Genomic DNA, 12,998 nt, shown 5'->3' with positions numbered 1-12,998 from the left:
TTGTTCATTATTCGATTCTGTACCAGGGCTCCTTTCGTACCCAATAATATCTACAGTGAATTAACCTACTTGTTCAACCGGGGAGCCCTCTCCGGCTCTCTCCAGTAAAGACACGCCTCCCTGCGAATAACATCCTCCTCGACCCTCGTGCCGTTGTTCGGCTCAACAACAAGCTGCAGCGCCGGCTCCGACTCCAGACCGTACCCGGTGGGCTTGTAGCTGGGCCACTCCGGACTACCAGGGTACCTGTGCGTGTTCGGGTCGCCCGACAGCACGAAGCTGGACAGGTAGCCGTGGTAGACGTGGCTGATCTCGGGGTACTGCACGACGGGCTCGTCCCAGGTGTACTTCGTATCCGCCGTGTGCGGGATGCCGCGCCACGCGGGCCACGAGTTGTTCGTGTTGAAGCGCAGCTTCCAGGTCGGCACGTCGGCGAGCGATGCGCGGTACGCCGTCTCCTGGCCGGGGCAGATGTACGCGTAGTCGCTCCACGCGGCCGAGAGGCGGTTGTACTGCGTACTGTTGGGCGAGTTGGCGAAGGGCGAGTCGGGGTGCGTGGCCGGGTCCGGGTAGAGCTCCTGCAGCAGCGCGAGGTCGGTCTCGTTGAGCGCGGGTGACGTGTTGTGCATGTAGTCGACGAACTCCTCGTTCGTCTCCTTGTCGCCGGCCATGTAGTACTTTGCCTCGTCGTTGACGTTGGAGGTGATGGTCGGGACGTGGAAGAAGGTGCCATCGTAGCCGGACTGCGAGCCGAACTTCTCGAGGAGGGGCCCGCCCTGCGTCGGCTGGAAGGGCCAGGTGAGCGCCGGGTCGTAGTCGTTGTACAGCTGGGTGCTGATGTTGCGGATGGCGTCGATGTCGGCGGCGCGCAGGCAGGACAGGGCGGCGGCGTTGTCGGCGCCGTCCGTCGGGCAGCCGAGGTAGGCCATGTAGGTCTCGAACTGCTTGACGTAGAGGGGGTAGGTGGCGTTGGGGAACGCGCGGGCGGTGACGGAGCCGGACTGGTGGATGGCGCGGGCGAAGAGCGGCTTGCCGGCGTCGGCGTCGTAATTGTGGAAGTAGTGGATGCCGACGGAGTGCCCTCCGGCGGAGCGGCCGCCGATGGTGACGGCCTCGGGGTCGCCGCCGAAGGCGGAGATGTGCTTCTGCACGAACTGCAGGAACAGGCGCTGGTCGAGCACGCCGAGGTTCAGCAGGCCCTCCTCCTCGAAGAGGGCCGACGGCAGGAAGCCGAGGGAGTTGAGGCGGTAGTGGAAGTTGACGACGGTGATGGGTTCCTTGGAGGACGCGGCGAAGGCGGCGCCGTCGAAGGACTTGTAGCTGCCGGCCACGAAGGCGCCGCCGTGGATCCAGACGAGGACGGGAGTCTTCTGGTCCAACGGGACACCGCGGGTGCGGAAGACGTTGAAGTTGAGGCAGGCCTCGTCCTGGGTGCTCACGTCGGTGGAGGTCGGGTCCTGGACGCACGTCTTGCCGAAGGCGGTGGCCTGCTTGGTGCCGTTGAAGGCGGCGGGCCAGGAGACGGGCTTGAAGCGGCTCTCGGGCCCGGCGGGCTGCGTCGCGTAGTCCATGCCGAGCCAGGCGTCGACGGGCGCGGGGAGCGCGCGGCCGCTGAAGGTCGAGTTGACGACGGTGCCGGCGAAGGTGCCGTAGTCCTTGAGGGTGACCGGGTTGTAGGCGGCGGCGGCGGCCGGGGACAGGACGACCTGCGACGCCGCGAGGAGCGACGAGGAAAACTTCATGATGACTGACTGGGTCGACCCCTCGTCTCCGTGATGTCTCGACTGTACTTCTTCACCGTGGATGAAGGAGGTGAAGAGGGAGGAACATAGCAACACCGATGCGCAGCACCGGATGCCGCCGATCTTTAAGAGCATTTTTTTTTCGGTCTTTCGTTTCCTCTTCCGCGTTGCGCCGCTTCGTGTTTCCCCTCTCGTTGACGACAATTTCCCGACGACCCGCTCACAAGACGACCCCGTCTGTCGCTGGGATGGTCTTGATGGAGGCAACGTTGACGGTGTAATCCATTGACCACTGACGTTGGAGAATTGAGAAGAGTTGGAGAAGCCCGGATCCCTGACTCAAGCATCAAGGCACACCCGGGCAGCGGAGAGCTCGCTGCGAGCACGCCAGATTCGTGGAGATCGATGTCATTGCTTAAGCGAAGAGGGGTCCCTCTCCGATATCGTCGGCGTTCACTTTTGGAGCCCGGGGGTGCCAAGATCCAGGATGGTGATTGTGGATGACTTGACGCTGTGCAGCCAGTGAGGTGAGCGGTGTTGATAAGAAGCAGCGCAAATGACTAAATCTCCAAACACAATGCTTCAATTGCTCACCGAGAGAGAGAAAGTGAGCCCCGCAAAGAGAGGCCTTTCTGGGGATCGGCAAGGGTAGCATGTACCCCAACCTCCCTTTTTGCCAGCCGGTCGGCTCTTTTCTTCAGGAACGTCGTGGATTTTGGCATCAACGAGTGGAGTTTTGGGGGAGGCAGTGCGCTTGATGATTGATGAGAACAGGGTCGAATAAGATGTGATAAACACGCTTTGATAGCGACCGTCAACATCCGTCATCCGAGGTCGTCTTCCGCGATCCGATATCTATCCTCTATCTTCTTTTTGCTTTTGTCTTTCATGTTCATTCGTGATATCGTCATTGATGTCTCCCTGTCCGCCATGTCTTGCGGAGTAACCCGAATATTTCTGAACAGCCCGACGGCGCAGACCGGGTTCATCCCATCCCCGAAGACCGTGCACTAAGTGATTGATTCTCAAAGTGTTCGCTTCTGGTGGTGATGAGAGCAGGGCCTGTCTCATGCTCACCTCAACCAGCCATCTCCTCGTCCTCATCATCGTCTCCAAGTCCTGCCTCCAGGAATGATGCGCGGTTCTGCTCGACGGCCTGCACGAACTCCTCCTTGCGGAATGCATCGGGCCACCCAAACTCATGGTACAAGCCCTTGACCAGCTGGAGCAGTGTTAGAGTCATGTTTTCGAGAGATGGTGTTTTCGGTGCTCAATTGCAAAACTCACCTGTCCCTCCTCAGTGTGCTCCTCCACAACCCGCGCATCCCACTTGCCCGACCGTGGCGCCGGGACGACGTCCAAGTTGCCCACCTGCGCGTAGACGTTGTCAAAGTAGGTCTCAATCGGGACGGCCTCGACAGCCTTCCACGGCTCTCCCTCGGGCGCATCCTCATCGCCCTCGAACTCGGTGCCGTAGGGATAGATGCATCCTGTGTAAATGTTAGTAACTCATCAGGTCTATTCAAACGTAGACCATCAGAATATAAAGGAACAGAAAAAGAGAAAGGCGTAAAGATGAAAACAGAAAGTGAAATGAGACCAACCCTCATCCGTATCAACCAGCCACCAAATCCCCTCGTCCGCATGCGTCAACGAGACCATGCCCGCCGGCACGGGCCCGTCAAACGGCGCGAACCCCAAGTCCAGCATCGCCGTCGTCGCAAAGTCCTCCCCGCTCGCCGAGCCGAACCAGCGCCCGTCCCGCAGGTACCGCAGTGGGAACGTCTCCGTGTACACCTCGACGGGGTCCGCCGTCTCGTTCTCGCGCAGGTACGGCATGTGCCGCAGCAGGTCGATCGCCGTCTCCGAGCGGCCCATCGCCCGCAGCGCGTCGACGCGCAGCTCGGCGTCGCTCCAGCCGGTCCCCGAGGGCGGCAGCTGCACCACCGAGGCGTCCATGTAGCCCATCCGCACGAGCAGCTCGTAGTGCCGCGTGAGGCAGTTTACGACGGTGTCGCGGTTGTAGCCTGACATTTTTTTCCTTCTTTTTCGTATTTCAAAAGATGAGAAAAATATGTCCTGTGAGTTCTGGCTGAGGGGTGGGAATGCTGTATGGGGATCTTGTTGGTGAGGTGAAGATTTTTGAGTGAGCGGTCCCCCTCCTCGCCCCGGTGTGGGGCGCGTCGTGGAGGCGGGTTACTGGTTCCTGAATCGACTGCAACAGAGACGATGAAGACGACATCATCAACTATGATATCGCGGTTTCCGGTGTGTATTTAAACTTTGTGATATGTCGGAATGATCAGAAATCACACCGATTTCTGTACCCATGCCAATTGAGTGCTTTACACCAATGCAGACCGTAGTAATAATATTTCTAGTCATTTTGTTTCACTTGTTAATGCCAAACACAACGTTTGAGCAACGTTTTGACCTTTTTCGACCAATGTGGTAGAAAACTACGCAACTTCTAAAAACATCATACGGCGTCTTTTGAAGTTATCTATGCGGGTAGAATTTTGTTTGGAAAAATTTGTAATCTCTGGGGAGTTGAGGGGTGTATGTAGACGATAACGTGCTTACTTCTCATCATCAAGCACCAGCAGGTTCCTGTGCACAGCATTAGAAGAACGCGAATTTCAAAATGAAGAGAAACTTACCATGAGACATTCCATCCATGCCGTCCTCCTAAGCTCTTACAAATCCCTCGACTGCCCAAATTGTCCGGCGCAACATCCGCAGAACACCATCCGTCCGGGCCATACTCGAACGTGCTCCTCTTGAACAACTTAGCAGCAAGGGCCTTTGCATAACCTCTCTTACGATAAGGCTCCTACAAACTGTTAGCAATGTGACTTCCTAGTCTAAGACACGCCATGATAAATTACTTCGCAGTGAAGACTCGACAGAGAAGCATCAGTCCCTAAAGCCAAAGTCAGTATCAGTCACCCCCAACATACATGCTGATCTTTCAACCTACCCAAGAACGACCACGCAATAGGCGTCCCATCCTTCAACTTCAGCACCAAACTCGGAAACGTCAACAACGTCTTCCTATTGAAAAAGTCAGCACGCTCGTCCCCTCCCCATCTCCCACATAAAGCTTACACCTGCCGCGGAATACTCGTCCTCGAAATAACAATCTCACAATCCCTCTCCTTCGCCCTCTCCCACCTCGCCCCCGGCGGCAACTCAACTTCCACCTCCCGCACATCCTCCACCCGGAACAGCCACTTCTCATACTCATACTCCTGCCGCGCCTCGATCCCCACCCCGCGGCGCACCATTGCCTCCTTCACCGCCGTCGCCAGCGTGCCCACCAGACACCGCCCCGGGTACCCCCTGTGCTCGGGCTGCTCGCGCGCCACGGCGTTGACGGCATCGACCACCAAACCGATCTGCGCCTCGCACACCTCGCGGTCCTCGGCGGAAACGGAGGAGTCTTCGAGGGTGGAGTACATAAAGAGCGAGGTCTCGATGCCGCTCCCGAAGTCGAGGTACGCGGCTGCAAAGTTCCGCACGGAGGATATAGGGGCGTCTGCGGCAAGGATGATGCGCGCCGTGGGCCGTTGGCCGCCGGGGAAGCGTGTGAACTGCAAGCGCCGGAGGATGGGGAGAGAGTGTGGGAGGTGGGATTCGAGGAGGGGAATGAGGCCGTCCGGGACGGAGGTGTGTATCGCGGCCATCTCTGATATTCTGAGGTTCAGTGAGAGGAAGTGTGAAAGTTCGATATTTTCGTGAAGCTGGCTGTCGAGGGGATTGCGTGCTGAGGTTGATGTGCGTCACGTAGTGGGTGGTTATCGGCGTTAGGGAATATCCGCTTGGTGCGCTATCACATCAGATGATTGGTGTGGCTCGATGAGGAAGTTGCCAATGGAGACTTGAGAGTGACTCACACATCACCCTCGTCGCGAGTGTCTCTTGCGCTGAAGATTGATGGGATGAGTCAACTTAGACATTGCCATTTTGACGTTCATTGATATCTTATTTGAGAATTGCAATGATCGGTAATATTTAACACGGTTATTTACAACCACGTCAAAATCGTATGTGAAAACGTCAACATGGTTATCAACAACCCGAGCTTTAAGCCAATACGTGAAACTTAGCATTATATGATGCAAATGTTAGAATTATGCATTATAGAAATACAAACAGACACTTAATCTTGGCTTCAAATTTGAATTCGTGATGATCTTGCCATCATGTTTGGCCGAGACCCAGGTCGGCCAATTACTCGGTATTTCATAGAGGTTCAAAACCATCATTTTTGTAGTAAATACTTGCTTTTCATGATTCTCTGCATCAGTTTGCTCATCCAGAACAACGTGCTAACAATATTTGCCCTCCCCCGTACACCAAGCTCGCCCGCGCCCCCAAAAAGCTGTGCTCCTGCACCAAGAAAACTCAATTCCCTCAACTCCGATGCCAACCGCCGGTGACAGCTTGATAACGATCTACTCTCCCGCCCACGGAGATGCACGGTAGCGGGGTGCGCCCTTTTGACGTTGGACGTTGTAGGCTAAGCCCCGATGCACCGTGTGGGCGGCTGCCGCCAAATGTCTCGGTCCAAAAAATCTCCTCCCAACCCCATTCCGGATCTGCACCGGGTGGCCGCTCAACAAGAAAAAATTTCCCCCATGTCGCGATGGCGGTCGGTGAGCCCCATGTGCTGTGAGGTAGTGACTCACCGGCTCACCTCGCGCTTCCCCAACTGGCAAGAACCCCGCACCAGTAACCCAAGCATGCAAGCGCGATCGCGACTTACGCGTCGGGGAGGTGGTAGATCTTCTGGATGTCGTGGAGCATTGACTCGTGGTCAATCTTGAGGTCCTTGAGCAGACCATCGTTGAAGCCAAAGACCCAGCCGTGGACGATGGGGAACTTGTTCTTGGCGTAGGACTGCTGGATGGCAGCAGTCTTGATGACGTTGCGGCACTGCTCGATAACGTTGAGCTCCACCAGGCGGTCGTAGCGGGCCTCCTCGTCCTTGATGGCGTCCAGCTCGGCCTCGTGGAAGCGGTAGACGTCGCGGATGTTCCTAAGCCAGGGGTTGAGGAGGCCCAGATCCTTGGGGGTCATGGCGGCCTTGACGCCGCCGCAGCCGTAGTGGCCGCAGACGACAATGTGCTTGACCTGCAGGTGGCGGACAGCGTAGTTGATGACGCTCATGACGTTGAGGTCGATGTTGTTGACGAGGTTGGCGATGTTGCGGTGGACGAAGGCCTCACCCGGGCCGAGGCCGGTGATCTGCTCGGCGGGGATGCGCGAGTCGCTGCATCCGATCCAGAGGTACTCGGGGGTCTGGCCGGCGGAGAGGGTGACGAAGAAGTTGGGGTCTTCCTTCTTCTTCTGCTCGGCCCAGGCCTTGTTGTGCTCAAAGACGCGGTCGTGCGTCTGCTTGAGGTACTTTTCAATGTCGTTTTCGGCCATCTTGTCGAAGTCGGGCTGTTCAGGGATGGGCTTGGTGACCTTGGAGAAGCTGGCGTGCTGCTGCTGGAGGTGGTGAGGTCTGAGGGCGGCGATGTTGGGGAAGAGTCTTGAGGGAAGAGGACGGCCGAGTCGCGCAGAGGATAGAAGAGAGCGCGGGACGGGGCTGGATTTAAACATTAGAGGAAATGGAAGAGGCAGAAGCAAGGGGGGAGGAGGGAGGAAATAAGAAGGGAGAGGAAAGGGAAGAAGGATGACGGGAGGACGGAGGAAGCGGAGGTGATTCGGGAGGAGGAGCTACAGGCGAGGCGGCTGCAGGTCCGGAGGTTTGGCGCGATTGGCTGCTGGATCTGGATCTGACCGTAGAGGAGGAGGAGCCAAAGGAGCCAAGATTGAAGAAATGTCGCAGCAAGCACGCCTTTCCTTTCCAATTGCTTCTTGGCTGCGGGCTGCCGTTGCTGCTTCGTCTTCGTCTTCGGAAGATTTGTTGGGAAGGTCCGACGATCGCGCTAGAGACGTCACTGCGCAGAACGGTGCCAAGACGGTGCGTAAACGGTGCGGCGCTCTTTTTTTTTGTTCTGTCGATAGTCCGGCGCTCCGGCGGGGGAGAGGGGAGGTTGGGCGATCAGGTACGGAGTGTTGAATTGACTTGGGGGGAAATGATGAGGTTGGGACAGTGCAGATTCGCAGTCAGTGTCACTAACTAAATTATCACGGGAAGGGTTCGAGGGAAGATGATGGGACCTAAAAACGGAGACTAGGTGCGGCAAACAGGAGCTTGGCGAAACAGACGAACAAAGCTTCATCTGTTTGAAGAAATCTGGGCGGCTAATTATAAGATCTCATATAATATCTCGCTCAAAAAGAACGCTCGATCGATCTGGAATGGATCTGAGAAAAGCAGCAAGGTACAGGCATGAGTCAACAACGGCTTAAAAGCGCTCACAGCCCAAACGGCCCAGCAGGACAGCGATGAACCCCGCCGGTACCCGTCTGCAACTCTGGAAAGCCCACGAAGCCCTCTCAAGCCATGAAAAAAAAGCCATAAAAGTTTCAATAGCGCCGCCGGCCCCCCGTTTCAATGTGCGCGGCCAATTTCTTGGCTGACAACTTACGGAAACGCGGCCCTGCGACTGCATCTCGCTGCCGACGATCTTGGCCAAGACGGCACATACTGATTTCCTGCCTGGGTTAGGCGTCATCTCACCGACAGATTCCCGAGGGGTGATTTGACATGTGCAGAAATTCATGGATGGATGGATGGCAGGAAAAATGGAGGCACGTTGCACCGGAGCCTTGCTGAATCTGGGGTTTGAGTCAATTCGAAACCCGTTGATTCGTCTCCATGCTCTTCTCTCAACATCCAGCCCTGGCCAGCCCCCTGTCTATTGCTTTTTCTTCCTGCACTGTGTCGCGCCTCCGAACCGGTCACCGCGCCGTTGTTGCGCCGTGGAAGGCCGGCTTAGGCCCCACATATTCTCGGAGCCCCGGCGTCACTGGACCAAGCACCCCCGGCTTGCTGTCTTGTCTGTCTTGCCCCCCTCTCTTCCGTCCAGTCCCGTCTTGATCCCCACCCTTTGACTCGTAGTGCCTCTCATCTGTACCATGCATCCGCTCACATAAGAGTGTCTCATCAAAGTGCCGAACCTTGCAGCTGATGCTCCTACGTCTCTTGAACTCAACGGGGTTCCCGGGGACGCGAGCTCGACCTTGGGCGAAGAGGCCCCAGCGAATTCCCGCCATGAACCCCATCGGCACAGTGCCCCCCCATCCTCCTCCTCGACAAGTCGCATCGACTTGCAGACGACCTTAGCTTGGACCCCAACGGTCCCCGAATTCCTTTTGTCATTCAACAGCGGCACATTCGCACCATCAGTTCAGGCAAAAAGGCCACTCTGCGCTCACTAGTCTGATGCCCTGTGGCCCTTTTCTTCCGAAGGAAACATGCCAAACTGGGTGAAACCGGAGAGGGGAAACCCCTGCGTGTCAGTCAGCGGCCCCCGCGTGTCCTAGCTTTGCTTTTGTTCGGCTGACAGAGCAGAACCATGGACGGTTCGTCTCTTTGGTCTAGCAGAGAGAAAGCTACTTTGCCTTGGAGCCTTTTTTGATCTTGATGGAGAGAATCCTTCATTGCTAGCTGCTTGCTAGTAGCTGTCAAAATCGAAATAGCAGCACTAGGCTGATGGATTGATAGCCATTAGTCTATTCAAGAAACGCGGGGTAAAGACATCTGCAGTCAGGACAACTTGGAACATCAAGAATCGCAACCAGCTGCGTCGTCTGGTGCTTCAGCGTAGGAGGCAACACGTGAGAGTTTCATGAAGGCAAGATTAAGGTGTCCCGTGAGCAGGAAGTCACGCAGGTTAAGCCTTCAGTTCGTCGCAATTTTGCATGCCCAGTGCTGATTTCCTGATACTTAACAGCACCTATTTCCTTGTCCCCCCACGTAGAAAGCTCGGGAGTCCCTTTTGTGAACCTCTTTTCGTTTTCCTCTTCTTCGTTTCGTCCCGGGTTGCCACTAGCTGGCAGTAAATACCGTCTCATTATTCATATCTAATCTTTTTATTTTTTCGTCTTTGCTTCGGTCAACCATGGTCACCTGGGGTGCACCATCACGAGGAGGTCTGGCCCTCCTGGCCGCCTCCCTAGCCCTCACCCAAGCAGCCATCTTCCCCCGACAGAGCAGCGAGGCCCCGCGCGCCTGGGTCACCGTCGAAGCCGATGGCGCCACCAAGACCATCACACCCACCGTCAACGACGGCAAGACCACCTCAGCTTTCCCGGGCAACACCGCCCTCCCGACGGCCGAGGCACAGGGCGGCGGCGCCTTCGTCCTCTGCAACCCGGCCGCCGGCTCAGGGGGCCTCGCGCAGCCGTTCTGCGCGCCGGCCAAGGACAATCAGGTGGAGGGCGGCAAGACGTACTTTGGTGAGCAACAACAGCTGCAGCTCCAACACCAGCTCCAGCAGCAGCAGCAGCCCTGTCCCCCCATGCATCGACTGCAACTCGTGGGACGGCCGCTAATCGTGTACCAGTCACCTGGGACGCCTCCCTCTTCCCCTCCACCAACACCGTCGTCCAGGTCCAGGGCGACTACGGCGTGACGAGCACCATCAAGGAGCCCGGGCACGGCTTCTCGTCGCTCGAGATCCCCGCGTCGGCGGGCTTCTTCGAGTGGGCCGTGTTGGGCTACGACATGCCCGCCGGCGAGGCGATGGATGTGCAGCTGTTCCTGGCGATCCCGGCGGCCAACGGCAGCATCGTCGCGCGCAACGCGGGGCCCAAGGTGCGCGTCATCAGCAACAACCGGACCTCAATTAACGACCCGGTGCGCCGCAAGGTCAACGTGCTGGGGATCGTGCTGCCCATCGTGTTCGGCGTGCTGTCGCTCTGCGGTATTGGCTGGTTCGTGTGGTGGTATGGTAGGAGGAAGGGCATGTTCGCGTCGCGCAGCCAGGGGTATGGTATTGGAAAGAGCCGCGGGCAGAGGACGGACGGGTTGAGGCTTGCGGACGGCACTTTCACGTCGGCGAACCGCGGCGGGGTGGAGATGATGCCGCCGCCGAGACCGCCTCCGCCCAGCACCGGTAATGCCTTCCGCGATGAGTTGAACAGACAGGAGCGGAATAATGAGGCACGCAGCGATATGATGTAAGGAGTGGGCCAGATGCCTGGGTCACTTGACATGAGTAACGGCTTGTAACAACACGACGCTCGTTAGAAAAGGGAGGTATTGTGTGATTATTGAGATGGTAGACGACAAGGGGCAAGTTCCGGGTAATGGATCTAATTCAAATAGAATATCCAAATCAAAAGCTCAAGGTATGAGTTATGCCGCACATTATAGAAGACTTTATAAAATGGCAGTGACATACACCTTTTGAATGATGATGTTGACTTGAACCAGACTTGAGCGCATGAACTGGCCATCACTTGATGCGAGTTGGGCTTCGAGGCAAAGAGATGGCAATGAGCCAACCAAGGTCAATGAGAACATTGAACAAGTAACCTCTAATCAGGTGTTCCAGCCACTGGCTAAAAACAACAAGGATGTAAAATAGTCCAAACTCGGATATGCTTATCCGGCATGGCCAACACAAATCTTGAGAAGGATGGGAGCGCTTCATCAACGGTTTTCACGTTGTTCTCTGCTCTGACAGCTGAAGCTCTGACGGTGGATACCATCCCGAAACGGAAAGGTGGTGGAGGGAGAGAGCGGGGCCATGAGGACCACCCCATTGGCTGCAATGAGCCCAAAAATTAGGCGAGTGAAAAACGCACTGACCAGCACCACAGGGCTTCCAAACCCCAATCGCCGCCGGCAGCGCTCGTTCGGTGTGGTCGCGAACATTTTGGACATCTCGAGGTTTTTTTTCCCTTTCGACCTCTGTCCCGCTCGAGGATCCCGTCAACTAACCCGACCACCACGTCCAACCAGCCCCAACCAACCGCCAAAATGAGCGCCGCGTTGAACAAGATCGCCCCCAATAGCCCCTCGCGGGCCAACCCCTCCGAGCTCGAGCAGAGCATCGCCCAGGCTCTGTACGACCTCGAGAGCAACACCGCCGACCTCAAGGTCGCCCTCCGCCCTCTGCAGTTCGTCTCTGCCCGCGAGGTGAGAAATACCTAAAGAATCCGCCATAAAGGACTCGCACAGAAATCTCGAAATCGACAATCCTGTTCCTGCCGCCACGGATTGCCCAGCCAGCCAGCCAGTCGACCGACGAGAGAGAACCCATGGATATTTGACTCGCGCACCGTAGTTCCCCCAGTTCCACCGATTGAGAGATATCGAGGAGAATATGGAAGGAATCGGAGCGAGAATGTTTCCTGCGACGGTTGATGATCTCAGGTCTGATCGAACTCTGCGCTGAAATTGCAGCAGCCGTGGCGGCAAAAGATTTGAACGCTGAAAAGACTCATAATCTCAGGAACAGGACGGGAAGCGGTCCAAGGCATTCGTCCTGGAGCTCGCATGCTGACTTGTGATCTTTCGTAATAGATCGAGGTCGGCCACGGCAAGAAGGCTGTCGCCATCTTTGTCCCCGTTCCTTCCCTGCAGGGCTTCCACCGCGTCCAGCAGCGGTAAGTTCCACTCCACCACTCTAAATCTTCCCGAACCCGCGATGCTAATACCCCTCAGCCTCACCCGTGAGCTCGAGAAGAAGTTCTCCGACCGCCACGTCCTGATCCTGGCCTCTCGCCGCATTCTCCCCCGCCCCAAGCGCTCCGCCCGCTCCCGCAACACCCAGACCCAGAAGCGCCCCCGCTCCCGCACCCTCACCGCCGTCCACGACGCCATCCTCACCGACCTCGTCTACCCCGTCGAGATCGTCGGCAAGCGCCTCCGCACCAAGGAGGACGGCTCCAAGGTCCTCAAGGTCATCCTCGACGAGAAGGAGCGCGGCGGCGTCGACTACCGCCTCGACACCTACTCCGAGGTCTACCGCAAGCTCACCGGCCGCGGCGTCACCTTCGAGTTCCCCCAGAGCGGTGCCTCTGACTTCTAAGCTACTCGTCCTCGTAAAGATGGCTGGGTTTCTTAGGGGAGAACTCCCTTCAAAAGTGTTTACTTGGGTCGGTCAATGATGGATGGGGCATTTGGCATTTTAAGGTCTGCTGCAATGAAGAGCATGGCAATGACTGGTTGGTCAAAAGGGTCTGGCGTCTAAAGGATGTAGCTTGGCGGATTCACTCAATGACCGCCCCCAAAAATGCATATACCACACACTTGACCGCTCCCTTCCGTACTGTCCCTCCTGTTAGTGACTATGAAGTGACATAACACTATAAATGTCTTCGGTAGTCGTGCCAGGAGCTCATGAT

The 12,998-nt window shown here is 56.8% G+C and overlaps 6 protein-coding genes across 6 annotated transcripts; 2 read left to right on the top strand and 4 right to left on the bottom strand.

The window, feature by feature from the left end:
* Positions 1 to 65: 65 nt before the first annotated feature.
* COL26b_012307 (uncharacterized protein) lies at positions 66 to 1,742 on the bottom strand (the record flags this gene model as incomplete). Its single annotated transcript, XM_053184952.1, has 1 exon — positions 66 to 1,742. The coding sequence occupies one exon, from the start codon at positions 1,740 to 1,742 to the stop codon at positions 66 to 68; it is 1,677 nt and encodes a 558-aa protein (XP_053031091.1).
* A 1,078-nt stretch (positions 1,743 to 2,820) lies between these two features.
* On the bottom strand, positions 2,821 to 3,776 carry COL26b_012306 (uncharacterized protein; the record flags this gene model as incomplete). Its single annotated transcript, XM_053184951.1, has 3 exons — positions 2,821 to 2,964; positions 3,030 to 3,232; positions 3,347 to 3,776. 3 exons carry the CDS (start codon positions 3,774 to 3,776, stop codon positions 2,821 to 2,823), a joined length of 777 nt encoding a protein of 258 aa, XP_053031090.1.
* A 1,070-nt stretch (positions 3,777 to 4,846) lies between these two features.
* COL26b_012305 (uncharacterized protein) lies at positions 4,847 to 5,428 on the bottom strand (the record flags this gene model as incomplete). Its single annotated transcript, XM_053184950.1, has 1 exon — positions 4,847 to 5,428. One exon carries the CDS (start codon positions 5,426 to 5,428, stop codon positions 4,847 to 4,849), a length of 582 nt encoding a protein of 193 aa, XP_053031089.1.
* Positions 5,429 to 6,506: 1,078 nt separating this feature from the next.
* COL26b_012304 (uncharacterized protein) lies at positions 6,507 to 7,352 on the bottom strand (the record flags this gene model as incomplete). The annotated part of the gene is made up of 1 exon (XM_053184949.1): positions 6,507 to 7,352. The coding sequence occupies one exon, from the start codon at positions 7,350 to 7,352 to the stop codon at positions 6,507 to 6,509; it is 846 nt and encodes a 281-aa protein (XP_053031088.1).
* A 2,411-nt stretch (positions 7,353 to 9,763) lies between these two features.
* Positions 9,764 to 10,827, top strand: COL26b_012303 (uncharacterized protein; the record flags this gene model as incomplete). The annotated part of the gene is made up of 2 exons (XM_053184948.1): positions 9,764 to 10,100; positions 10,208 to 10,827. The coding sequence occupies 2 exons, from the start codon at positions 9,764 to 9,766 to the stop codon at positions 10,825 to 10,827; spliced, it is 957 nt and encodes a 318-aa protein (XP_053031087.1).
* An 801-nt stretch (positions 10,828 to 11,628) lies between these two features.
* Positions 11,629 to 12,682, top strand: CRP15 (40S ribosomal protein S7; the record flags this gene model as incomplete). Its single annotated transcript, XM_053184947.1, has 3 exons — positions 11,629 to 11,787; positions 12,175 to 12,257; positions 12,316 to 12,682. The coding sequence occupies 3 exons, from the start codon at positions 11,629 to 11,631 to the stop codon at positions 12,680 to 12,682; spliced, it is 609 nt and encodes a 202-aa protein (XP_053031086.1).
* Positions 12,683 to 12,998: the final 316 nt, after the last annotated feature.

Source organism: Colletotrichum chrysophilum (genome assembly GCF_026319265.1).
Source record: "Colletotrichum chrysophilum strain AFK26 chromosome Unknown scaffold_171, whole genome shotgun sequence".
Classification (NCBI taxonomy): domain Eukaryota; kingdom Fungi; phylum Ascomycota; class Sordariomycetes; order Glomerellales; family Glomerellaceae; genus Colletotrichum; species Colletotrichum chrysophilum.
This window is presented reverse-complemented; position numbering and strand designations above follow the sequence as displayed.